The 27,291-nt window shown below is 45.4% G+C and overlaps 1 protein-coding gene across 1 annotated transcript in view; it reads right to left on the bottom strand.

The window, feature by feature from the left end:
* Window positions 1-27,291, bottom strand: part of LOC129816634 (pleckstrin homology domain-containing family M member 3-like) — an 87,997-nt gene that overhangs the window by 48,299 nt on the left and 12,407 nt on the right. Inside the window, exons 3-4 of the mRNA XM_055871362.1 lie at window positions 10,718-10,955; window positions 9,690-10,471 (exon numbers count right to left, since the gene is read on the bottom strand). Coding sequence (XP_055727337.1) covers window positions 9,690-10,471; window positions 10,718-10,955 — 1,020 coding nt within the window. The remainder of the gene's footprint in view (window positions 1-9,689; window positions 10,472-10,717; window positions 10,956-27,291) is intronic.

Below are 27,291 nucleotides of genomic sequence, written 5' to 3'. Positions count from 1 at the left end.
TTCATCAACCTTGTTGTCAAGAGACTGGACATTGGTGAGTAGTATGCTAGGGAGTGGTGCGCGATGTGCCCGTCTCCGGAGCCTGACCAGAAGACCGCTTTGTTTGCCCCTTTTACGGCGTCGTTGATTAGGGTCGCCAGCTGGGATCCGATCCATTGTCCTGGGTGGAAGGCAAAACACAGGATCTGCTTCGGGAGAGTCATATTCCTGGTTGTAATGATGGTGAGTTGACGTTGCTCTTATATTCAGTAGTTCCTCCCGACTGTATGTAATGAAACCTAAAATTACCTGGGGTACCAATGTAAGAAATAACATGTAAAAAAACAAAATACTGCATAGTTTCCTAAGAACGTGAAGCAAGGCGGCCATCTCTGTCGGAAGTCAAAAGTGGCCAGACGGAAGCCACTCCCTGGTAAAAGGCACATGACAGCCCGCTTGGACTTTGCCACAAAGGCAAGTAAAGGACTCTCAGAACATAAGAAAAAATATTATTTGGTCTGATGAAACCAAAATTGAACTCTTTGGCCTGAAAGCCAAGTGTCACGTCTGGAGGAAACCTGGCACCATCCCTACGGTGAAGCACGGTGGTGACAGCATCATGCTGTGGGGATGTTTTTCAGCGGCAGGGACTGGGAGACCAGTCAGGATCAAGGGAAAGATGAATCGAGCAAAGTACAGAGAGATCCTCGATGAAAACCTGTTCCAGAGTGCTCAGGACCTCAGACTGGGGCGAAGGTTCACCTTCCAACAGGACAACGACCCTAAGCACACAGCCAAGAGCACACAGGAGTGGCTTCGGGAAACGTTTATGAATGTCCTTGAGTGGCCCAGCCAGAGACCGGACTTGAACATCTCGAGACACCTGAAAATAGCTGTGCAGTGACGCTCCCCATCCAACCTGACAGAGCTTGAGAGAATCTGCAGAGAAGAATGGAAGAAACTCCCAAATACAGGCTCTAGGCTCTAATCTCTGCCAAAGGTGCTTCAAAAAAGTACTGAGTAAAGGGTCTGAATACTTATGTAAATGTGATATTTTATTTTTAATACATTTGCAAAAATGTCTAAGAAACAGTTTTTTGCTTTGTCATTATGGGGTATTGTGTGTAGATTGATGAGGGGAATAAAACAATTTAATCTATTTTAGAATAAGGCTGTAACGTAAGAAAATTAGGAGAAAAGTCAAGGGGTCTGAATACTTTCCCGAATTCACTGTGGTGCATTCAAATAGTAGTACTCATCTGGTAAGTTAATATAACAGATGCATACAGGTCTTAAGTTCAATATTCATCAAGAACTGATACATTGAATGTGTTCAGCCAGGCCCAGAACATTTTTGAGAACGTTGTTTGTGGTTCATGTGAGTAAGTAGCTTTGAGACGCCAGGCCAAAATTCCTCATGACAAACCGCTGCTCTAACAATGTATATTCTGACTTCTTTCTGTTAAAAGGACAGGGCAAGGCAGGGGGGAAGCTATCAGGGAAAAGGACAGGGCAAGGCAGGGGGGAAGCTATCAGGGAAAAGGACAGGGCAAGGCAGGGGGGAAGCTATCAGGGAAAAAGGACAGGGCAAGGCAGGGGGGAAGCTATTAGGGAAAAGGACAGGACAAGGCAGGGGGGAAGGCAGACAGGAAGATTCAACACAACGATTGTTTTTGGTTAATTTTGTTGTTACATTTTTCTATCCATTGTGCTCTGGCCTCTTCTACAAATTCCTAGTCCACTAAGTTGCTGAGGCCTGATGGGTAATTAGGAGACATCAGAGCCCAGCTGAAAGGAGGGTGCACATGCTCCCCCCCCAGAGCCCCTCACACAGGCACAGGAGGGGGGCCAATCCACCATCCATCCTTTGTGGGGGGGGAAACAAATTGGGACATGGGGGGTGTTGGGCGGTGGGGCGTTGGGGGGGATAGAAGAGGCACAGGGTGCTCAATCACAGACCCCAAATAGACAGAGACGCGAGGGGCAAAAGCTACTGTAATGGGGACCCCTGAACCCCCTCCTACACTCCCTGGACATTGTGCTCTCTGTCAGACCCCACAATGGTAACTTCCCCCCTCCGTCAGACCCCACAATGGTAACTTCCCCCCTCCGTCAGACCCCACAATGGTAACTTCCCCCCTCCGGCAGACCCCACAATGGTAACTTCCCCCCTCCGGCAGACCCCACAAGGGTAACTTCCCCCCTCCGGCAGACCCCACAAGGGTAACTTCACCTCTCTGCCCCCCCCCCCCCCTCTCTCTAACTTCCATTATCTCTCTCTTCCACTAGCTCTCTCGTACTCTCTCCCTGCCTTTGCCTGCTGTCCTCACGCCCCCTAATCCCCCTAACAGAGCCCTGGTGGCCAGGGATATTTGTTTAGGGAAAAGTGATTAAAGTGTAATACAACAGACTGGCCCCTGACTCTCTGTCCTAAGATAAGTGACTGACAAGACCAAGCAGTCAAAAGGAAACTGGCACTCTACCAAGGAGCCAGGCAGGGACAGAGAGAGAGTTGGACAGAAAAAGGGAACAGAGAAAGAGAGAGAGAGAAAGACAGAGAGAGCGAGAGACAGAGCGGGACAGAGAGAGAGTTGGACAGAAAGAGGGAACAGAGAAAGAGAGCGAGAGAAAGACAGAGAGAGCGAGAGACAGAGCGGGACAGAGAGAGAGAGTTGGACAGAAAGAGGGAACAGAGAAAGAGAGCGAGAGAAAGACAGAGAGAGCGAGAGACAGAGCGGGACAGAGAGAGAGATAGAGTTCAGTGAACACAGTGAGAGCATGAGAGACGAGCGAGTCTGAATGAACGAGAGAGAAAGGAAAAAGGATAAATGGGGAGAGAAAGAGAGCGTAATAAAAGAGGTTTGTGAACAGAGCACGGAAAAAGCTGTATCCAGCTGTTATTCTAAGCTTGGGTCTCGACACGCCTCATTCAAACACCTCTGCAGCCAAAGCGAACAGAACAGAGCCCCTGAATCAAACAATTAGCTTCCGCATTGACCACAGCATCCCGGCCGCCCGGGTGCCTGTCTTTGATTCTAAAAAGGGATTTTTTCCCCCTCCGCTTTATGCCGGCCAATTATTGTCAGGTGCCCGCTCTCCTTGTTCAGAGGACCTTTCAGATGGCATGTATTAATAGAGGAGTGGTTACAGAAGAGAAGGAGGAAAGCACCTCATTCATCCCCTTTTAGTGGGCACACATTTCACACCCAGAGAGACCAAACGCAGCGCCGCCATGGCTCCATTTACTGAGCTGTCTGTCAGTCAGCTTGTGAAGTCGCTCTCTATCTGGTAGTGAGATATCAGTTAGGGTCCAGAGGCTGACGACGCAAACAGACATAGTGGGGAGTAGGACATCTCTAGGGGGAATTATGAACTGTAGCTTTTTCTCTAGGTTACAATTTACATTAAGTTGCTCTTCTAACTGGGTACTATTTACACTACTATCACCATTGTAATAACATGTTGTTACATAGATAGTACTTGAGTAATTGCATTTCAATTGCATAATAATGGAACTCATATATTACAGATAGGCCATAGTGAATACTAAAACATCTACCACCAGACAATGCCCAATATGTATGTATGTATGTATGTATGTATGTATGTATGTATGTATGTATGTATGTATGTATGTATGTAAAGTGTTAATTTTGGGGAGGGGTCTGTGACCCCCAGTAGTGTAACAGATGACTGGTCTGAGCTCAAAAGGACTGATGGTGGTGGGTGAGAGACCCAGAAACCATGACCCCCCAGCCGCCGTTTTGAAGCGAACCACAACAAAGCTGCTTTGTCACCGTACAGGACTAACATGGAAAATGAAGACAAACTAAAAAGGGGCTGTGTTTGGTTTGAGGTTCATATAAATTACAGACTAAAAAAAAATCTGACGTTCTATCATGTGTTACTTTGAAGAGCTGCTGTCCGCTTGTCTGTGTTTGTTTGATTGTTTGTTTGGAGGGAAAGAGGAACGGCGAAGGATTCAAGGACACTGGTCTTAGGTCTGGACATGCTGTTCAAGTTGGCGTCATTAAACGTGGTGAAATGTGGGTTGACGAATAGATAAGCCGCACCCACCCGCACACTTCCTTGTGTAACCTCAAAGGGGTTAAGAGGTCAAAGGTCAAGGTTGACGAAGAGGATAAGGGGCGAGTCCTTCTGATAGGGTTTAGGATATTATGCCCCCATTGGCTAATGTCACACTGGACTTCTTCAACAGGGCCTATGCTTATCTCTGTTTGTGTGTTCTACTTACATTGGACTGAGAGACACAAGACCTGCATTGCACCATCTGACAGTCCTTAGATAGCTGACCTCCTAACCTCCACTGAATTATAGACAGAGATGACAAAAATGCCTACTGAACACAGTACAGCGTTCTATGGTACTGCATCTTTGTTCAAGAGGCGTCACTACAGACCCTGGTTCGATTCCAGGCTGTATCACAACCGGACGTGATTGGGAGTACCATAGGGCAGCGCACATTTGGCCCAGCGTAGTCCAGGTTCGGCCGTCATTGTAAATAAGAATTTGTTCTTAACTGACTTGCCTAGTTAAATAAATAAAGAAAAACGTATACAAACCTCAGGACATGTTTCCAGACCACTACTAACCCTCCGGTAGTGAACATAAGTATGTGGACACATGCTCATCGAACATCTCATTCATGGGCATTAATAATGGGACCCCCCTTTGCTGCTATAACAGCCTCCATTCACTCTTCTAGGAAGGCGTTCCAATAGATGTTGGAACATTGCTGCAGGGACTTGCTTCCATTCAGCCACAGGAGCGTTAGTGAGTTCGGGCACTGATGTTGGGCAATTAGACCTGGCTTGTAGTCGGCGTTCCAATTCATCCCAAAGGTGTTCGATGGGGTTGAGGTCAGGGCTTTGTGCAGGCCAGTAAAGTTCTTCCATAACAATCTCCACAAACCATTTCTGTATGGACCTTCGCTTTGTGCACGGGAGCTGAAACAGGAAAGGGCCTTCCACAAACTGTTGCCAAAAAGTCGGAAGCACAGAATCATCTGGAATGTCATTGTATGCTGTAGCGTTTATTTATTTTATTTAACCCTTATTTTACCAGGTAAGTTGACTGAGAACACATTCTCATTTACAGCAACAACCTGGCGAATAGTTACAGGGGAGAGGAGGGGGGATGAATGAGCCAATTGTAAGCTGGGGATGATTGGTGCAGCTGTAGAACCTTTTGAAGATCTGAGGACCCATGCCAAATCTTTTTAGTTTCCTGAGGGGGAATAGGTTTTGTTGTGCCCTCTTCACGACTGTCTTGGTGTGCTTGGACCATTTTAGTTTGTTGGTGATGTGGACACCAAGGAACTTGAAGCTCTCAACCTGCTCCACTACAGCCCTGTTGATGAGAATGGGGGCGTGCTCGGTCCTCTTTTTCCTGTAGTCCACAATCATCTCCTTTGTCTTGATCACGTTGAGGGAGAGGTTGTTGTCCTGACACCACATGGCCAGGTCTCTGACTTCCTCCCTATAGGCTGTCTCGTCGTTGTCGGTAATCAGGCCTACCATCGTTGTGTCATCGGCAAACGTAATGATGGTGTTGGAGTCATGCAGTCATGAGTGAACAGGGAGTACAGGAGGGGACTGAGCATGCACCCCTGAGGGGCCCCAGTGTTGAGGATCAGCGTTGTGGATGTGTTGTTACCTACCCTTATCACCTGGTGTTGTTACCTACCCTTATCACCGCCCATCAGGAAGTCCAGGATCCAGTTGCAGAGGGAGGTGTTTAGTCCCAGGGTCCTTAGCTTATTGATGGGCTTTGAGGGCACTATGGTGTTGAACGCTGAGCTGTAGTCAATGAATAGCATTCTCTCGTAGGTGTTCCTTTTGTCCAGGTGGGAAAGGGAAGTGTGGAGTGCAATAGAGATTGCATCATCTGTGGATCTTTTGGGGCGGTATGCAAATTGGAGTGGGTGTAGGGTTTCTGGGATAATGGTGTTGATGTGAGCCATGACCAGCCTTTTAAAGCACTTCATGGCTACAGGCGTGAGTGCTACGGGTCGGTAGTCATTTAGGCAGGTTACCTTAGTGTTTTTTGGGCACAGGCACTATGGTGGTCTGCTTAAAACAAGTTGGTATTACAGACTCGGACTGGGAGAGGTTGAAAATGTCAGTGGAGACACTTGCCAGTTGGTCAGCGCATGCTCGCAGTACACGTCCTGGTAATCAGTCTGGCCCTGCCACCTTGTGAATGTTGACTTGTTTAAAGGTCTTACTCACATCGGCTGCAGAGAGCGTGATCACACAGTCTTCCAGAACAGCTGGTGCTCTCATGCATGTTTCAGTGGTATTTGCCTCGAAGCGAGCATAGAAGTAGTTCAGCTTGTCTGGTAGGCTCATGTCACTGGGCAGCTCTCGGCTGTACTTCCCTTTGTAGTCTGTAATGGTTTGCTAGCACTGCCACATCAGATGAGCGTTAGAGCTGGTGAAGTACGATTCGATCTTAGTCCTGTATTGACGTTTTCTTATAAGCTTCCAGGTTAGAGTCCCGCTCCTTGAAACGGCAGGTCTAGCCTTTAGCTCAGTGTTGCCTGTAATCCATGGCTTCTGGTTGGGGTATGTACATACAGTCACTGTGGGGACGACGTCATTGATGCACTTATTTATGAAGCCAATGACTGATGTGGTGTACTCCTCAATGCCATCGGAGGAATCCCAGAACATATTCCAGTCTGTGCTAGCAAAACTGTCCTGTAGCTTAGCATCTGGTTCATCTGACCACTTTTTTATTGATCTAGTTACTGGTGCTTCCTGCTTCATTTTTGCTTGTAAGCAGGAATCAGGAGGGTATAATTATGGTCAGATTTGCCAAATGGAGGGCGAGGGAGAGCTTTGTATGCATCTCTGTGTGTGGAGTAAATAAAGGTGGTCCAGAGTTTTGTTTCTCCTCTGGTTGCACATTTAACATGCTGATAGAAATTTGGTAAAACGGACTTAAGTTTCCCTGCATTAAAATCCCTGGCTACTATGAGCGCCGCCTCTGGGTGAGCGTTTTCTTATGGCGGAATACAGCTCATTCAATGCCGTCTTAGTGCCAGCCTCTGACTGTGGTGGTATGTAGTAAACAGCCACGAAAAATACAGATGAAAACTAGGTAGGTAGTGTGGTCTACAGTTTATCATGAGATACTCTACCTCAGGCGAGCAATAGCTCGAGACTTCCTTAGATATCGTGCACCAGCTGTTATTTACAAAAATAAATAGTCCGCCGCCCCTTATCTTACCAGACGCCACTATTCTATCCTGCCAGTGCAGCGTATAACCAGCCAGCTGTATGTTGATAGTGTCGTCGTTTAGCCACGACTCCGTGAAGCATAAGATATTACAGTTTTGAATGTCCCGTTGGTAGTTTAATCTTCCGCGTAGGTCATCTATTTTATTGTTCAAAGTTTTCACGTTTGCTAGCAGAATAGAAGGAAGTGGGGATTTATTCGATCGCCTACGAATTCTCAGAAGGCAGCCTGCCCCCTGGCCCCTTTTTCTCCACCTCCTCTTCACGCTTTACACCACTCCACCCGACGCGTGGCATTGCGCATGGTGATCTTAGGCTTGTGTGCGGCTGCTCGGCCATGGAAACCCATTTCATGAAGCTCCTGACGAACCGTTCTTGTGCTGACGTTGCTTCCAGAGGCAGTTTGGAACTCGGTAGTGAGTGTTGCAAACGAGGACAGATGATTTTTACGTGCTACAACACTCAGTGGTCCCATTCTGTGAGCTTGTGTGGCCTACCACTTTGCAGCTGAGCAGTTGTTGATCCTAGATGTTTCCACTTCTCTATAACAGCACTTACAGTTAACCGGGGCAGCTCTGGCAGGGAAGAAATTTGACAAAATGACTTGTTGGAAAGGAATCCTATGACAGTGCCACGTTGAAAGTCACTGAGCTCTTCAGAAAGGCCATTCTACTGCCAATATTTGTCTATAGAGATTGCATGGCTGTGTGCTCGATTTTATACACCTGTCAGAAACGGATGTAGCCGAAACCACTAATTTGAAGGGGTGTTCACAAACTTTTGTATATATAGTGTATATCAGTAGATTTTTGACTAATGACAGTGGTTACCCCTTGGGTCAATATTTAGCCATGGTTTTGATGGATTATGTTGTAAAAATCAAATCAAAGTTTATTTGTCACGTGCGCAGTGAAATGCTTACTTACAGGCCTTAACCAACAGTGCAATTTTTAAGTAAAGAATACGTAGTAGGTGAACAATGGATGAGTAAAGAAAAGACAGTGAAAATAACAGTAGCGAGGCTATATACAGTAGCAAGGCTATAACAGAGGCGAGGCTATATACAGTAGCGAGGCTATATACAGTAGCGAGGCTATATACAGTAGAGAGGCTATTAACAGTAGAGAGGCTATTAACAGTAGAGAGGCTATATACAGTAACGAGGCTATATAGAGTAGCGAGGCTATATACAGTAGAGAGGCTATATACAGTAGAGAGGCTATATACAGTAGAGAGGCTATTAACAGTAGAGAGGCTATATACAGTAGAGAGGCTATATACAGTAGAGAGGCTATATACAGTAGAGAGGCTATTAACAGTAGAGAGGCTATATACAGTAGAGAGGCTATTAACAGTAGAGAGGCTATTAACAGTAGAGAGGCTATTAACAGTAGAGAGGCTATATACAGTAGCGAGGCTATAACAGAGGCTATAACAGAGGCGAGGCTATATACAGTAGCGAGGCTATATACAGTAACGAGGCTATATAGAGTAGCGAGGCTATATACAGTAGAGAGGCTATAACAGTAGCGAGGCTATAACAGTAGCGAGGCTATATACAGTAGAGAGGCTATATACAGTAGCGAGGCTATATACAGTAGCGAGGCTATATACAGTAGCGAGGCTATATACAGTAGAGAGGCTATATACAGTAGAGAGGCTATAACAGTAGCGAGGCTATATACAGTAGAGAGGCTATAACAGTAGCGAGACTATATTCAGTCGAGAGGTTATAACAGTAGCGAGGCTATATACAGTAGCGAGGCTATATACAGTAGCGAGGCTATATACAGTAGCGAGGCTATATACAGTAGCGAGGCTATTTACAGTAGAGAGGCTATAAACAGTAGAGAGGCTATATACAGTAGAGAGGCTATATACAGTAGCGAGGCTATATACAGTAGCGAGGCTATATTCAGTAGAGAGGCTGTATACAGTAGAGAGGCTGTATACAGTAGAGAGGCTATATACAGTAGAGAGGCTATATACAGTAGAGGCTATAACAGTAGCGAGGCTATATACAGTAGAGAGGCTATATTCAGTAGAGAGGCTATATTCAGTAGAGAGGCTATAACAGTAGCGAGGCTATATACAGTAGCGAGGCTATATTCAGTAGAGAGGCTATAACAGTAGCGAGGCTATATACAGGCACCGGTTAGTTGGGCTAATTGAGGTAATATGTAGATGGAGGTATAGTTAAAGTGACTATGCATAGATGATAAACATTGAGTAACAGCAGCGTAAAAGAGGGGTTGGGGGACACAAATACACACACACACACAATGCAAATAGTCCGGGTAGCCATTTGGCATGCATCTTTCCATAAACAGAGATATGTATGTGAACCAGTGTGTGGGGTGTGAAGTGACAGGATATTCTTCTAGTGAAGAATGTGTCACTTTATCAGTGTGTGTGTGTGTGTGGTTGGTAAGAGGTGGAGGTCTCTACCTGCACACCGGAAGCTCTGGGTGGTCAGGCCCTTCTCCACAGCCAGGCAGGTGAGAATACTGAGGAAGCTGGTTGTGACTGACTGTCTCTTGGCCCTCTGGGTGTCCCTCTGCCTCCTCTCCCTGGAGGGCTTGCTCCTCAGCAGAATCCCCGTCGACACTGCACCCAGCTGGGCCTGGCCGGAACCCTGTCCCTCCTCACCCTGGGGCCTCTGGGCTGCCACGGCCGTCCGCAGGGCCTCCACCCAGTCCTGGGCCTTGAGTTGGCTCTCAGCCCGCAGACGGAGCACCCCGCTGGGGAAGACGCCTTGGAAGCAGCCAGCGCTCACCCCCTTGGCCTCGTACCTCTGCACGGCCAGGCAGGAGGCCAGCGGGTAGTGGAGGACAGGCTCGGACACGGGCCCCCGGCCCTCGGTGGGAAAGGCCTGCAGCGTGGAGTGACTCAGTACGAAGGTGAAAGCCCTCCAGTTGTTCTGGTCAGTCAGCTGGTGGAGGAGCCCAGCCTTGAGGACATCCGTACAGCACTGGGTGAACAGGGGCAGGGCCGTGGGCCGGGCTGGGAGGAGATGTGAGCAACCAGGTGCCAGGGCAGCCTCAGCAGGACCACGGGGATCTGGTCTGGTGTCGAGACCTCCAGAGGTAACGGATGCCGACGGGGATAAGGCTGAAAGACACTCTGCATTGTTGTGGGCGGGCTGGGCAGCCAGTACTCTCTCCCAGATCAGCCTCCTCCAGTCTAGCACCTCCCACTGGCAGGCGGCACGTAACTGCAGGCAGGTGGAGCTGTTGAAGAAGAGGGTCAGTGAGTGATCTTTTAACAAGTTGCTATGAGATAAATAACATTGCAACAAAGCTTCAATTACAACTTATTTTCAAGTGAGTGCAGGCCATTTTTTTTATGTTTATGGGATTGACATAAACATTAAATTTATATTTATCCAGGAAGTCCTGTTGAGGTCAGGAGACTCATTTTACAAGGGAGACCTAGCAAGAGGATAAGAGTTGAGAACCATGGTTTTCTTCCTTTACCTGTTGAAGAAGAGGGCCTGGAGGACTCGCCCGTCCTGGGGCGGCTGGGGCTGGCTGACCCTGTGGCAGTGGGACAGGGAGTAGGCAGTGCAGAGCTGCCGGTTACCGCGGCTGTAGACGCGCAGCTCACATGGGGTAAGCTCTACGTGACAGACGCTCCAACGACCCTTCTGACCCTCACGATGCTCCAGGGTACCCTGTTTCACCACACTACCGTTGCTGCTGCTGCCCTTACGGCCTGCAAAAAACACAGTATATTCAGCAAAAGGATCATCTGCGGATGACACTATTTAATATACTAACTAAACACATCGTCTATAGGACTAAATTTATTCGGCCTAACTTTTATTTACTACCATATAGCCTACTGGAACAGGTTACAAGTAGAAGCCAGATTCAGAGGGAGGATAAAATAACAGAGATTATCTGATGGGGGGCGGCAGTCCATTCAAATGGCCCCACACACTACTACCACTCACAGAATGTCTCTGCAACAATTTAATCTTATTATCTGCTCATTGGATCAATAACCTTGGCCTCCATTTGTCAGTAAGCACTCAGCAGTGTTCTGTTAGCTAATATACCACATAGGACATTCATTCTCCACTCAATAAAGTCACATAAAGTCACAGCTTATTAAAAAACACAAATCAAATGCAACACATCACTAAGAGCAGGGGCAAACTTGGAGCTGTCTAGCCTATTCAGGTTCAGCTTGCTTAGCCAGCCACAAATCTGATAGCACTTTTATATACAGTACCAGCCAAAAGTTTGGACATAAAGTTGAAGTCGGAAGTTTACATACACTTAGGTTGGGGTCATTAAAACTCGTTTTTCAACCACTCCACAAATTTCTTGTTAACAAACTATAGTTTTGGCAAGTCGGTTAAGACATCTACTTTGTGCATGACACAAGTCATTTTTCCAACAATTGTTTACACACAGATTATTTCACTTATCTGTATCACTGTATCACAATTCCATTGGGTCAGAAGTAGAGGACGACCGATTACGATTTTTCAACGCCGATACCGATTATTGGAGGACCAAAAAAGCCGATACCGATTAGTCGGCCAATTTTTTTAGCTTTATTTGTAATAATGACAATTACAACAATACTGAATGAACACTTATTTTAACTTAATACAATAAATCAATAAAATCAATGTAGCCTCAAATAAATAATGAAACATGTTCAATTTGGTTTAAATAATGCAAAAACAAAGTGTTGGAGAAGAAAGTAAAAGTGCAATATGTGCCATGTAAGAAAGCTAACGTTTAAGTTCCTTGCTCAGAACATGAGAACATATGAAAGCTGGTGGTTCCTTTTAACATGAGTCTTCAATATTCCCAGGTGAGAAGTTTAAGGTTGTAGTTATTATAGGACTAATTCTCTCTATACCATTTGGATTTCATATACCTTTGACTATTGGATGTTCTTATAGGCACTTTAGTATTGCCAGTGTAACAGTATAGCTTCCGTACACCTCCTCGCCCCTACCTGGGCTCGAACCAGGAACACATCGACAACAGCCACCCTCGAAGCATCGTTACCCATGCAGAGCAAGGGGAACAACTACTCCAAGTCTCAGAGCGAGTGACGTTTGAAACGCTATTAGTGCGCACCCCGCTAACTAGCTAGCTATTTCACATCGGTTACACCAGCCTAATCTCGGGAGTTGATAGGCTTGAAGTCATAAACAGCTCAATGCTTGAAGCATTGCGAAGAGCTGCTGGCAAAACGCACGAAAGTGCTGTTTGAATGAATGCTTACGAGCCAGCTGGTGCCTATCATCGCTCAGTCAGACTGCTCTATCAAATCATAGACTTAATTATAACATAATAACACACAGAAATACGAGCCTTAGGTCATTAATATGGTTGAATCCGGAAACTATAACCTCGAAAACGAAACGTTTATTATTTCAGTGAAATACGGAACTGTTCGGTATTTTATCTAACGGATGGCATCCCTAAGTCTAAATATTTCTGTTACATTGCACAACCTTCAATGTTATGTCGTAAAATTCTGGCAAATTAGTTCGCAACGAGCCAGGCAGCCCAAACTGTTGCATATACCCTGACTCTGCGTGCAATGAACACAAGAGAAGTGACACAATTTCACCTGGTTAATATTTCCTGCTAACCTTTCTTTTAGCTAAATATGCAAGTGAAAAATATATACTTCTGTGTATTGATTTTAAGAAAGGCATTGATGTTTATGGTTAGGTACACATTGGAGCAAGGACAGTCCTTTTTCGCGAATGCGCACTGCATCGATTATATGCAATGCAGGACACGCTAGATAAACTAGTAATATCATCAACCATGTGTAGTTAACTAGTGATTATGATTGATTGATTGTTTTTTATAAGATAAGTTTAATGCTCGCTAGCAACTTACCTTGACTTCTTACTGCATTTACGTAACTCCTCGTGGAGTGCAAGGAGAGGCAGGTGGTTAGACCGTTGGACTAGTTAACCGTAAGGTTGCAAGATTGAATCCCTGAGCTGACAAGATAAAAATCTGTCGTTCTGCCCCTGAACAAGGCAGTTAACCCACCGTTCCTAGGCCGTCATTGAAAATAAGAAAGTGTTCTTAACTGATTTGCCTCGTTAAATAAAGTTGTAAAAAAAATAAAAACATTCGGCAAAATCGGCGTCCAAAAATACCGATTTCCGATTGACATGAAATCGGCCCTAATTAATCAGCCATTCCGATTAATCGGTCGACCTCTAGTCAGAAGTTTACATACACTAAGTTGACTGTGCCTTTAAACATCTTGGAAAATTCCAGAAAATTATGTCATGGCTTCAGAAGCTTCTGATAGGCTAATTGACATAATTTGAGTCAAGTGGAGATGTACCTGTGGATGTATTTCAAGGCCTACCTTCAAACTCAGTGCCTCTTTGCTTGACATCATGGGAAAATCAAAAGAAATCAAGACCGCAGGAAAAAAATTGTAGACCTCCACAAGTCTGGTTCATCCTTGGGAGCAATTTCCAAATGCCTGAAGGTACCACGTTCATCTGTAAAAACATTAGTACGCAAGTATAAACACCATGGGACCACGCAGCCGTCATACCGCTCAGGAAGGAGACGCATTCTGTCTCCTAGAATGGAACGTAAAAGTGCGAAAAGTGCAAATCCCTTCCAGAACAGAAGGACCTTGTGAAGATGCTGGAGGAAACATGTACAAAAGTATCTATATCCACAGTAAAACGAGTCCTATATCGACATAACCTGAAAGGCCGCTCAGCAAGGAAGAAGCCACTGCTCCAAAACCGCCATAAAAAAAGCCAGACTATGGTTTGCAACTGCACATGAGGACAAAGATCATAATTTTGAGAAATGTCCTTGGGTCTGATGAAGCAAAAATAGAACTGTTTGGCCATAATGACCATCGTTATGTTCGGAGGGAAAAGACGGAGGCTTGCAAGCCGAAGAACACCATCACAACTGTGAAGCACGAGGGTGGCAGCATCATGTTGTGCTTTGCGGCAGGAGGGACTGGTGCACTTCACAAAATAGATGGCATCATGAGGCAGGAAAATTATGTGGATATATTGAAGCAGCATCTCAAGACATCAGTCAGGAAGTTAAAGCTTGGTCGCAAATGAGTGTTCCAAATGGACAATGACCCCAAGCATACTTCCAAAGTTGTGGAAAAATGGCTTAAGGACAACAAAGTCAAGGTATTGGAGTGGCCATCACAAAGCCCGGACCTCAATCCTATAGAAAATGTATGGGCAAAACTGAAAAAGGGTGTGTGAGCAAGGAGGCCTACAAACCTGACTCAGTTACACCAACTGTCAGGAGGAATGGGCCAAAATTCACCCAATTTATTGTGGGAAGCTTGTGGAAGGCTATCTGAAACATTTGACCCAAGTTAAACAATTTAAAGACAAAGCTACCAAATACTAATTGAGTGTATGTAAACTTCTGACCCACTGGGAATGTGATGAAAGAAATAAAAGGTAAAATAAATCCTTCTCTACTATTATTCTGACATTCTTCCAAGACGGCGTAGCAGTGTAGACGTCTTTGTCCTGTCGTGTCCCGTGTCCCTTGTATATATCTTTTTACATCTTTTTCTTCGCATATCTTTTAAAAATACTTTCTTAAACCTCAACTTCTAAATACTCTCCTGCAACCCGCCTCACCCAATGTGGCGTGGATCTGCTTTTTTCTAAAGTATTTCTATTTACTTCTGATCTGGAATCCATCTACTGAAGATAGCCAGCTAACTGCCTACCAGCTATCAGTTAGCAAACCATTGCTAGCGGTCATCAGCTAACCTTTAGCTCGGAAAGCTCTCGCTAGTTCGAACAAAGTGACTAAAACCAGAGCATAACGGACCTATTTCTCTCCATATCTCCGGATTCCTACCGCAAACTCTGAACATTTTCATCTGGATCTTCGCAACTAGCTAACCACAATCCCGGGTGACCACTCCTGGCTAGCGTTTCCATCCCGGAGCAGGCACCGGAGCAGGCACCAATTAGCCTGAAGCTAATCGGCTAGGGCTCCTGTGCTACCACTGAAGCCCACTCCTGGGCTACAAGACCCGGACCCATTTACTGCCGGTATGGAGCACGGAACCCCGCCTATCCTCTACGACTGGAATACCGACATAATCTGCCCGGGGACTCCAACAGGCCCCTCAGGCGTGACGCCCGCTGAAGGCCCATTCTGCTAACCTACTAGGCCTGTTAGCTACCTAGAGCTACCTGGAACCCTACTAATTCCACGACTGGTCTATCGACGTCACCGCACGAAGAGGCAAAAACAGACTTCCCCCCCCATTGCGACGTCCCCCAAAGGCTAACTTGCCTGCCCCGGTCTGCTAACTGCTAGCTTATCTTGCAGCTAGTGCAGCCAGGAAGCTAGCACCAGTTAGCAAACACAATTCTACAATTCACAACCTCTCTTTCGCCATCGCTATCCGGCTTGGATTCTCTGTCGACACGACCACGTCTGGTTTGCAGACGTGCCCTCAACCGGTGCCCTCAACCGGCCTCCGTCTGAGCAGACCCCCTCCGTCTGAGCAGACCACCCCCCCGGGCTACTAACTTTAAACGCGTGCTAGCTTAGTGGAGGCCTCACTACTCCATCTACGGCTGCCCCCTGGACACTATGATCACTTGGCTACATAGCTGATGCCTGCTTGACTGTCCATTAATTCACGGTACTCCATTCTGTTTATTTGTGTTTTATCTGTCGGCTCTGTGCCTTAACTCAGGATCTGTGTGTAGTTAATCCGACCCTCTCTGCCCAGTCGTCGCCATTTTTACCTTCTGTTGCTGTGTTAGCTGACTAGGTGCTGTTATCTCACCTGCTGTTTTAGCTAGCTCTCCCAATCATGACCTGCAATCACTTTATGCCTTATTGTATGTCTCTCTCAAATATCAATATGCCTTGCATACTGTTGTTCAGGCTAGTTATCATTGTTTTGGTTTGCAATGGACCCCGTAGTTCCACTCTCCGTACCTCTGATACCTCCTTTGTCCCACCCCCCACACATGCGGTGACCTCACCCATTGAGACCAGCATGTCCAGAGATACAACCTCTCTTATCATCACCCAGTGCCTGGGCTTGCCTCCGCTGTACCCGTGCCCCACCATACCCTGGTCTGCACATTATGCCCAGAATCTATTCTACCACGCCCATAAATCTGCTCCTTTTATTCCTTGTCCCCAACGCTCTAGGCGACCAGTTTTGATAGCCTTTAGCCGCACCCTCATCCTACTACTCCTCTGTTCCTCGGGTGATGTGGAGGTAAACCCAGGCCCTGCATGTCCCCAGTCACCCTCATTTGTTGACTTCTGTGATCGAAAAAGCCTTGGCCTCATGCATGTCAACATCAGAAGCCTCCTCCCTAAGTTTGCCTTACTCACCGCTTTAGCACACTCTGCCAACCCTGATGTCCTTGCCGTGTCTGAATCCTGGCTTAGGAAGGCCACCAAAAACTCTGAGATTTCCATACCCAACTATAACACTTTCCGTCAAGATAGAACCGCCAAAGGGGGAGGAGTTGCAATCTACTGCAGAGATAGCCTGCAAAGTTCTGTCATACTTTCCAAGTCTATGCCCAAACAGTTCGAACTTCTAATTTTAAAAATTAATCTCTCCAGAAATAAGTCTCTCACTGTTGCCGCCTGCTACCGACCCCCCTCAGCTCCAAGCTGTGCCCTGGACACCATCTGTGAATTGATCGCTCCCCATCTAGCTTCAGAGTTTGTTCTGTTAGGTGACCTAAACTGGGATATGCTTAACACCCCGGCAGTCCTACAATCTAAGCTTGATGCCCTCAATCTCACACAAATCATCAAGGAACCCACCAGGTACAACCCTAAATCCGTAAACATGGGCACCCTAATAGACATTATCCTGACCAACTTGCCCTCCAAATACACCTCTGCTGTCTTCAATCAAGATCTCAGCGATCACTGCCTCATTGCCTGTATCCGCCACGGGTCCACGGTCAAACGACCACCCCTCATCACTGTCAAACGCTCCCTGAAACACTTCTGCGAGCAGACCTTTCTAATCGACCTGGCCCGGGTACCCTGGAAGGATATTGACCTCATCCCGTCAGTTGAGGATGCCTGGTCATTCTTTAAAAGTTACTTCCTCACCATATTAGACAAGCATGCTCCGTTCAAAAAATGCAGAACCAAGAACAGATATAGCCCTTGGTTCACTCCAGACCTGACTGCCCTCGACCAGCACAAAAACATCCTGTGGTGAACTGCAATAGCATCGAAGAGCCCCCGTGATATGCAACTGTTCAGGGAAGTCAGGAACCAATACACGCAGTCAGTCAGGAAAGCAAAGGCCAGCTTTTTCAAGCAGAAATTTGCATCCTGTAGCTCTAACTCCAAAAAGTTCTGGGATACTGTAAAGTCCATGGAAAACAAGAGCACCTCCTCCCAGCTGCCCACTGCACTGAGGCTAGATAACACGGTCACCACTGATAAGTCCGTGATAATCGAAAACTTCAACAAACATTTCTCAATGGCTGGCCATGCCTCCCACCTGGCGACTCCAACCTTGGCCAACAGCCCCGCCCCCCCCCCGCTGCTACTCGCCCAAGCCTCCCCAGCTTCTCCTTTACCCATATCCAGATAGCAGATGTTCTGAAAGAGCTGGAAAACCTGGACCCATACAAATCAGCTGGGCTTGACAATCTGGGCCCCCTATTTCTGAAACTGTCCGCCGCCATTGTCGCACCCCCTATTACCAGCCTGTTCAACCTCTCCTTCGTATCATCTGAGATGGATTGGAAAGCAAGGATTGGAAAGCTGCCGCTGTCATCCCCCTCTTCAAAGGGGGAGACACCCTGGACCCAAACTGTTACAGACCTATATCCATCCTGCCCTGCCTAGCTAAGGTCTTCGAAAGCCAAGTCAACAAACAGATCACTGACCATCTCGAATCCCACCGTACCTTCTCCGCTGTGCAATCCGGTTTCCGAGCCGGTCACGGGTGCACCTCAGCCACGCTCAAGGTACTAAACGATATCATAACCGCCATCGATAAAAGACATTACTGTGCAGCCGTCTTCATCGACCTGGTCAAGGCTTTCGACTCTGTCAATCACCATATTCTTATCGGCAGACTCAATAGCCTCGGTTTTTCTAATGACTGCCTTGCCTGGTTCACCAACTACTTTGCAGACAGAGTTCAGTGTGTCAAATCGGAGGGCATGTTGTCCGGTCCTCTGGCAGTCTCTATGGGGGTACCACAGGGTTCAATTCTCGGGCCGACTCTTTTCTCTGTATATATCAATGATGTTGCTCTTGCTGCGGGCGATTCCCTGATCCACCTCTACGCAGATGACACCATTCTGTATACTTCCGGCCCTTCCCTGGACACTGTGCTATCTAACCTCCAAACGAGCTTCAATGCCATACAACACTCCTTCCGTGGCCTCCAACTGCTCTTAAACGCTAGTAAAACCAAATGCATGCTTTCAACCGTTCGCTGCCTGCACCCGCACGCCCGACTAGCATCACCACCCTGGACGGTTCCGACCTAGAATATGTGGACATCTATAAGTACTTAGGTGTCTGGCTAGACTGCAAACTCTCCTTCCAGACTCATATCAAACATCTCCAATCCAAAATCAAATCTAGAGTCGGCTTTCTATTCCGGAACAAAGCCTCCTTCACTCACGCCGCCAAACTTACCCTAGTAAAACTGACTATCCTACCGATCCTCGACTTCGGCGATGTCATCTACAAAATAGCTTCCAATACTCTACTCAGCAAACTGGATGCAGTTTATCACAGTGCCATCCGTTTTGTTACTAAAGCACCTTATACGACCCACCACTGCGACCTGTATGCCCTAGTCGGCTGGCCCTCGCTACATGTTCGTCGTCAGACCCACTGGCTCCAGGTCATCTACAAGGCTATGCTAGGCAAAGTCCCGCCTTATCTCAGTTCACTGGTCACGATGGCTACACCCACCCGCAGCACGCGCTCCAGCAGGTGTATCTCACTGATCATCCCTAAAGCCAAAACCTCATTTGGACGCCTTTCCTTCCAGTTCTCTGCTGCCTGCGACTGGAACGAATTGCAAAAATCTCTGAAGTTGGAGACTTTTATCTCCCTCAACAACTTTAAAAATCTGCTATCCGAGCAGCTAACCGATCGCTGCAGCTGTACATAGTCCATCTGTAAACTACCCACCCAATTTACCTACCTCACCCCCATACTGCTTTTATTTATTTACTTTTCTGCTCTTTTGCACACCAGTATCTCTTCTTGCACATGATCATCTGATGATTTATCACTCCAGTGTTAATCTGCTAAATTGTAATTATTCGATTTATTGCCTACCTCATGCCTTTTGCACACATTGTATATAGATTCTCTTTTTTCTACCATGTTATTGACTTGTCTATTGTTTACTCCATGTGTAACTCTGTGTTGTTGTCTGTTCACACTGCTATGCTATATCTTGGCCAGGTCGCAGTTGCAAATGAGAACTTGTTCTCAACTAGCCTACCTGGTTAAATAAAGGTGAAATAAAAAATAAATAAAAATAAAAAATTTCACATTCTTAAAATAAAATGTTGATCCTAACTGACCTAAGACAGGGAATTTTTACTAGGATTAAATGTCAGGAATTGTGAAAAACTGAGTTTAAATGTATTTGGCTAAGGTGTATGTAAACTTCCGACTTCAACTGTACCTACTCATTTTTCTTTATTTTTACTGTTTTCTACATTGTAGAATAATAGTGAATACATCAAAACTATGAAATAACACATAAGACTGTTGGAAAAGCAATCCAGTTGAAGCTGGTTGAGAGAATGCCAAGAGTGTGCAAAGATGTCATCAAGGCAAAGGGTGGCTACTTTGAAGAATCTCAAATTTGTTTAACACTTTTTTTGGTTAATACATGATTCCATAAGTGGTATTTCATAGTTTTGATGTCTTCACTACTATTCTACAAAGTAGAATAAAGTGGAATGAGGTGTGTCCAAACTTTTGACTGGTACTGTATGTATGTATGTATGTATGTATGTATGTATGTATGTATGTACATACATACATACGTACGTACGTACGTACGTACGTACGTACGTACGTACGTACATATATATATATATATATATATATATATATATATATATATATATATATATATATATATATATATATACTTTTTGGGGTATTTTTACCCTTTTCTCCCAATTTCAAATGCGATCTTGTCTCATCGCTGCAACTCCCCAACGGGCTCGGGAGAGGAGAAGGTCGAGTCATGCTTCCTCTGAAACATGACCCGCCAAACTGCTCTTCTTAACACCTGCCCACTTAACCCGGATGCCAGCTGCAACAATGTGTCGGAGGAAACGCCGTTCAACTGACGACAGTAGTCAGCCTGCAGGCACCCGACCCGCCACAAGGAATTGCTACAGAACGATGAGCCAAGTAAAGTCCACGCTGGCCAAACTCTCCCCTAACCTGGATGACGCTGGGCCAATTGTGCACCGCCCTATGGAACTCCAGGTCATGGACGGTTGTGACACAGCCTGGGATCGAACCCGGGTCTGTAGTGACGCTAACCTAGACATTCAGACCTGGACATTCGGACCTGGACATGCTCTGGTAAATAACGTGTCAAAAGTGCCATCTACCAGAGCATGTCCAGATCCGAATGTCCAGGTCATTATGTCCAGGGCAGAATGTCCAAGGCAGAATGTCCAGGGCAGAAAGTTCAGGTCAGAATGTCCAGGTCAGCAGGGCTAGCTGTAAAAGTGCTTCCTCGGTGGTCAGCAGAAAGAAACAGCATTGTTACTCAGAACGCTGTGCCCACACAGGGTATATAACAAAGTATTGAGATAAACTTTTGTTATTGACCAAAAACTTATTTTCCACCATAATTTGCAAATAAATTCAATAAAAATCCTACAATGTGATTTTCTGGATTTTTTCCCCTCATTTTGTCTGTCATAGTTGAAGTGTACCTATGATGAAAATTACAGGCCTCCCTCATCTTTTTAAGTGGGAGAACTTGCACAATTGGTGGCTGACTAAATACTTTTTTGACCCACTGTACACCCGGGTTAACAGGTGGGGGGAGTCCTTGACCAATCAATGATAATAACTGATAATCAATTGGCAGGGATTAAGACAGTTAATTTCAGTGCATCCCTATGCTAAGCTTTAGTGTTAAGTCCGCTACACACTTCACACAAACGCAGCGAAGGAAAGTCGTTTTCACACATAGTTCTACGTACTTTTGTGTGGCTCAAATTTTGGAATGGGACTTTATACGACGCTCTGTCGCTCTGTTTACATGAAGCGTGTAGCAGCATTTACTGTTACTAACCACTGTTACTCCCCTTCAGCGGGCTGTCTGTCTGACCCAACCTCCTCCCTTCAACGCCATCAATCGAGGCCGATGGCAATTGAGGTTGTGGGCTAATTTGTCTAAGTTTGTCAGGGTGAGAGGAGCAGATGCCAAGAGCAAAGCCCAGGGCAGACGACCAGACGGCCGGACCGCTGTGCTTTGGCTTTCAGGAGCCACTCAGGCGACGGTGGCGGGTGCTAGGGGGCTCGCCTGTCCCCCTGGGCTTCAAAGGCTCCCGTGAGCATGTGGGTGCAGAGCAGGTCACTGTTCATTTCACGCTACAGAGGAAGCAAGGCACACGGACATGACTCAATTAGCAGTCTGCGCTTTGCTCTGCTTTGCTGGGCTTGGTCAACCAGAAGCGGTCTAGCCCTACAATGTCCTACACTTCCACTGAATTGAACTGGCTGTCCTGGCCTGTCCTGGCCACCTGATGCGATAGCATTGCTGAAACGTTACAGGGTCTTAACATTAACGTGATGTGAATGGTCTGGCCCAGATGCAGGTGAGGAGAGGACATCTTATGAAATTGTTGTTGGTGTCTGAGCCGTCACTTCATATTATACTCAACTTACAATGGTGCCTTGTCCCCTAGTGATAGCTTAATAGCTTCACCAAATGACCTAGCCTAATATACTTTTTAAAACGCTTGTAAAAACAAGGCTAAATGTGGTTAAATGGACAACGGTCCCCTGCCCCCCCTAGTTCCTTTTCCTTCCTGCTTTTTTAATAACGGAGGTAAATAAGGGTGGTGGGGTGTTCCAGGGTTCTCCCCAAATCATTTTCTTTTATTAATTTGGTATCATATAAGGCTGTTAGAGGTGTCAAACCCCCCCTCCAGGACTCCCCCCTCCAGCGTACTCAGCAGAACCACCTTGTTAAAAAAAATCCTGGGGAGAACCATGAGTCCCATCCATCTTACTGCACAAAATCATTGACAGACAAGGTGTCACTGAGTTTTACACTTGCATGCTAAACTAAACTCTCTTTAGGGACTAATAAATATGTAGATGCAGTGGAAACTCAATTGGTATTCAGCCTCCGATCGGCAGTCAACGCGCTCAGGGGAGTTTGGAGCAGAATTAGTGTGTCAGCGTGTGTGTGTGTGTGTGTGTGTGTGTGTGTGTGTGTGTGTGTGTGTGTGTGTGTGTGTGTGTGTATGCGGCTCTGTTCAATTACACCTCCGCCGTGTGTCGTGACATCATGCTCCGGTAACGCTGTGAGACATAAACAAGCTAACGTTACGCCACACAGCCTCAGCCCCAATTGCCTCAACCCTGCTGTCAAAACGCAGAACTAGGATATCAGTCCACCCAGAGATGTAATCCCACTAAAGGCGTCAGCATGCTTCAGTTCAGCTGGCGGCTAGCCCAACTCGGCTAGGTGAACCGAACGAGTGTGCTCGCATACTCCCTTAAAAGACCTTTGCATGAAAAACAAGAAGAAAAAAGCACTAATAGTACTGTTTGTCCATTTTGAGACGCCGTAGCTATTATAAGCTTCCTCAAAATTCAGACATTTTTGCAGAGATCTTAGTCGTGGAATTTTACATCTAAGTAAGATGTTTGGTGCAGTATTTCTCAATGAAAAATGTGCATTAAAACGAGTTGTCTCTCGTTGAATGACAAAAAAAGACGATGGAAGAATCCCTACTGTTGCCCAATCACCGACGAAGGGGAGTAGAGTTTGGCTCCGAAATTGCCTCCGAAATTGCCTCACATTGTGTGCCCGAACAACCCTCATCGAAGTCCAAAAGGCACAAAAACGTCACACAATGTCATCATAATATATGCACGAACTCTTCCGAACTGTTTCAGCCGGGAAGCAGCTACCTTTTACCGCCACTGACCTTGAGGAGATGGGGAGATGGGAGAGGCAGGACTTGCAGCGCGATCTGCGTCAGATATAGAAAGGACTTCTATTTTAGCCCTTGGCATCACAGACGCTCGCGCGCAGTGTGGGTGCAATAATTGAATAACATGGATTTCTAAATTTATTTTGCAACGCTCGCGCGCAATACCCTGACTACACCGCTCGCGTGTAGAAATCCATGTTATTCAATTATTGCACAAACACTTCTCGCGAACGTGCCTTCTCTTCATTGGTTATACCAATGGGTGATTGAAAGACGAACTGTGTTGCCGGTCATCATGGTAATACTATGAAAGTTAAGATGCCAATCACCATATAAGTTCAAAGATGAAAAAGCCTGGAAGGAGGAGAGATGACTAGAAATGATTCGGTTGACCGTTTTATGTGTGGATTAATTGGCGGAGTAGAAGACCTTGTGCATTTCATGTAAAATAACAACTCAATGTTTTATTTTTATACATTTTTTAATTTCACCTTTATTTAACCAGGTAGGCTAGTTGAGAACAAGTTCTTCTTTACAACTGCGACCCGACCAAGATAAAGCAAAGCAGTTCGACACATACAACAACACAGAGTTACACATGGAATAAAACAAACATACAGTCAATAATACAGTAGAAAAAGTCTATATACAGTGTGTGCAAATGAGGTAAAAAGGGAGGTAAGGCAATAAATAGGCCATGGTGGCGAAGTAATTACAATATAGCAATTAAACACTGGAATGGTAGATGAGCAGAAGATGAATGTGCAAGTAGAGATACTGGGGTTTAAAGGAGCAAGATAAATAAATTAACACAGTATGGGGATGAGGTAGTTGGATGGGCTATTTACAGATGGGCTATGTACAGGTGCAGTGATCTGTGAGCTGCTCTGACAGCTGGTGCTTAAAGCTAGTGAGGGAGATATGCGTCTCCAGCTTCAGTGATTTTTGCAGTTCGTTCCAGTCGTTCCATGGCAGCAGAAGACTGGAAGGCAGCCAAAGTAGGAATTGGCTTTGGGGGTGACCAGTGAGATATACCTGCTGGAGCGTGTACTATGGGTGGGTGCTGCTATGGTGACCAGTGAGCTGAGATAAGGCGGGGCTTTACCTAGCAAAGACTTGTAGATGACCTGGAGCCAGTGGGTTTAGCGACGAGTATGAAGCGAGGGCCAGCCAACGAGAGCATACAGTCGTAGTGGTGGGTAGTATATGAGGCTTTGGTGACAAAACGGATGGCACTGTGATAGACTGCATCCAATTTGTTGAGTAGAGTGTTGGAGGCTATTTTGTAAATGACATCGCCGAAGTCGAGGATTGGTAGGATGGTCAGTTTTACCAGGGTATGTTTGGCAGCATGAGTGAAGGATGCTTTGTTGCGAAATAGGAAGCCGATTCTAGATTTAAATTTTGGATTGGAGATTAGAGGTCGACCGATTAATCGGAATGGACGATTAATTAGGGCCGATTTCAAGTTTTCATAACAATCGGAAATTGGTAATTTTGGAAGCCGATTTTGCCGATTATAATTATAATATATATATATATATTTTTTACAACTTTATTTAATCTTTATTTAACTAGGCAAGTCAGTTAAGAACACATTCCTATTTTCAATGACGGCCTAGGAAAGGTGGGTTAACTGCCTTGTTCAGGGACAGAACGACAGATTTTTACCTTGTCAGCTCAGGGATTCAATCTTGCAACCTTACGATTAACTAGTCCAACGCTCTAACCACCTGCCTCACGAGGAGCCTGCCTGTTACGCGAATGCAGTACGAAGCCAAGGTAAGTTGCTAGCTAGCATTAAACTTAGCTAAAAGAAATCCAGGTTAGCAGGAAATATTAACCAGGTGAAATTGTTTCACTTCTCTTGCGTTCATTGCACGCAGAGTCAGTTTGGGCCGCCTGGCTCGTTGCGAACCAATTTGCCAGAATTTTACGTAATCATGACATAACATTGAAGGTTGTGCAATGTAACAGAAATATTTAGACTGATGGATGCCACCCGTTAGATAAAATACTGAAAGGATAAACATCTTGTTTTCGAGATGATAGTTTCCGGATTCGACCATATTAATGACCTAAGGCTCACATTTCTGTGTGTTATTATGTTATAAATAAGTCTATGATTTGATAGAGCAGTCTGACTGAGCGATGGTAGGCACCAGCAGGCTCATAAGCATTCATTCAAACAGCACTTTCTTGCGTTTTGCCAGCAGCTCTGCTGTTTGAATGACTTCAAGCCTATCAACTCCCGAGATTAGGCTGGTGTAACGATGTGAAATGGCTAGCTAGTTAGCGGGGTGCGCGCTAATAGCATTTCAAACTTCACTCGCTCTGAGACTTGGAGTAGTTGTTCCCCTTGCTCTGCATGGGTAACGCTGCTTCGAGGGTGGCTGTTGTCGATGTGTTCCTTGTTCGAGCCCAGGTAGGGGCGAGGAGAGGTACGGAAGCTATACTGTTACACTGGCAATACTAAAGTGCCTATAAGAACATCCAATAGTCAAAGGTATATGAAATACAAATGGTATAGAGAGAAATAGTCCTATAATTCCTGTAATAACTACAACCTAAAACTTCTTACCTGGGAATATTGAAGACTCATGTTAAAAGGAACCACCAGCTTTCATATGTTCTCATGTTCGAGCAAGGAACTTAAACATTAGCTTTCTTACATGGCACATATTGCACTTTTACTTTCTTCTCCAACACTTTGTTTATGCCTTATTATTTAAACCAAATTGAACATGTTTCATTATTTATTTGAGGCTACATTGATTAAGTTAAAATAAGTGTCCATTCAGTATTGTTGTAATTGTCATTATTACAAATACTTTTATTTTAAAATCGGCCGATTAATCGGTTTTGGCTTTTTTTGTCCTCCAATAATTGGTATCGTGTTGAAAAATCATAATCGGTCGACCTCTATTGGAGATGCTTAACTTCTTGAGAATACAGGGGGTGCTGTTTTCGCATTAGCATAATTTCCTCTACAGATTAAACTGCCTCTTATTCAATTATTGCTGTTACTATATGCATATAACCATATACCATTGGATAGAAAACAAGCTATGGTTTCTAAAACCGTTTCAATTTTGTCTCTGAGTGAAACACAAGTCATTTGACAGCACTTTCCCTGAGCAAGAAGAAGATTGCAAGATGTGTATGCTCGCTTCAACGCTCTGCCTATATATGGTCACGCCACCTATGACCCGAAACACACTTCATTCGTCTTCCTCTGGGTGTCAGGAAGACGTCAGAGGAGAAATTTTTTGTTTATCTTGTACTGACGTGAAATAAGACCTATTTCTTTAGCGTGACCGACAACTTCCGGTTTTCTGAAACGCGCGTTTTAGAGGTGCAATTGTCTTTTGTTATGCTGCCGTTACGGATGAAAACTATCTCCGTCTCGAAGTTTGTTTGATACATGTGACCATATCATCTTAATGTATGTTTTTTCAATATAGTTTAATCAGATTATTTGAATTTTTTCGGGAGTTTTGCCGTGTTCCGTTCTGTGAGTTTTTTAACTTTGGACAGAACCGTGCTAGTCGACCAGTACCTATGCTAAATGAAGAGGGAAAGTTGCCATTGTGAATGGATTGAACGACTCATCAGGACTAAGGACACCTTTATCAACATTCTGATGAAAGATCAGCAATAGTAAGACCCAATTTACGATGTTATTTCATATATCTGTCGTGCATGTGAACTGGTCGGGCGCGCACAGCTGGTTCTGGCTGGCGTGGCTATGCTAATTTAGCGCTACATTTTGTTTTCGCTATAAAACATTTAATAAATCTGAAATATTGTTTGGATTCACCAGATGTTGGGCTTTCAATATCTGTACGCTGT

This window comes from Salvelinus fontinalis, chromosome 19 (assembly GCF_029448725.1).
Source record: "Salvelinus fontinalis isolate EN_2023a chromosome 19, ASM2944872v1, whole genome shotgun sequence".
Taxonomy (NCBI): Eukaryota; Metazoa; Chordata; class Actinopteri; order Salmoniformes; family Salmonidae; genus Salvelinus; species Salvelinus fontinalis.
The sequence above is the reverse complement of the archived record's forward strand: the minus strand, read 5'-3'. Positions and strand labels throughout refer to the sequence as shown.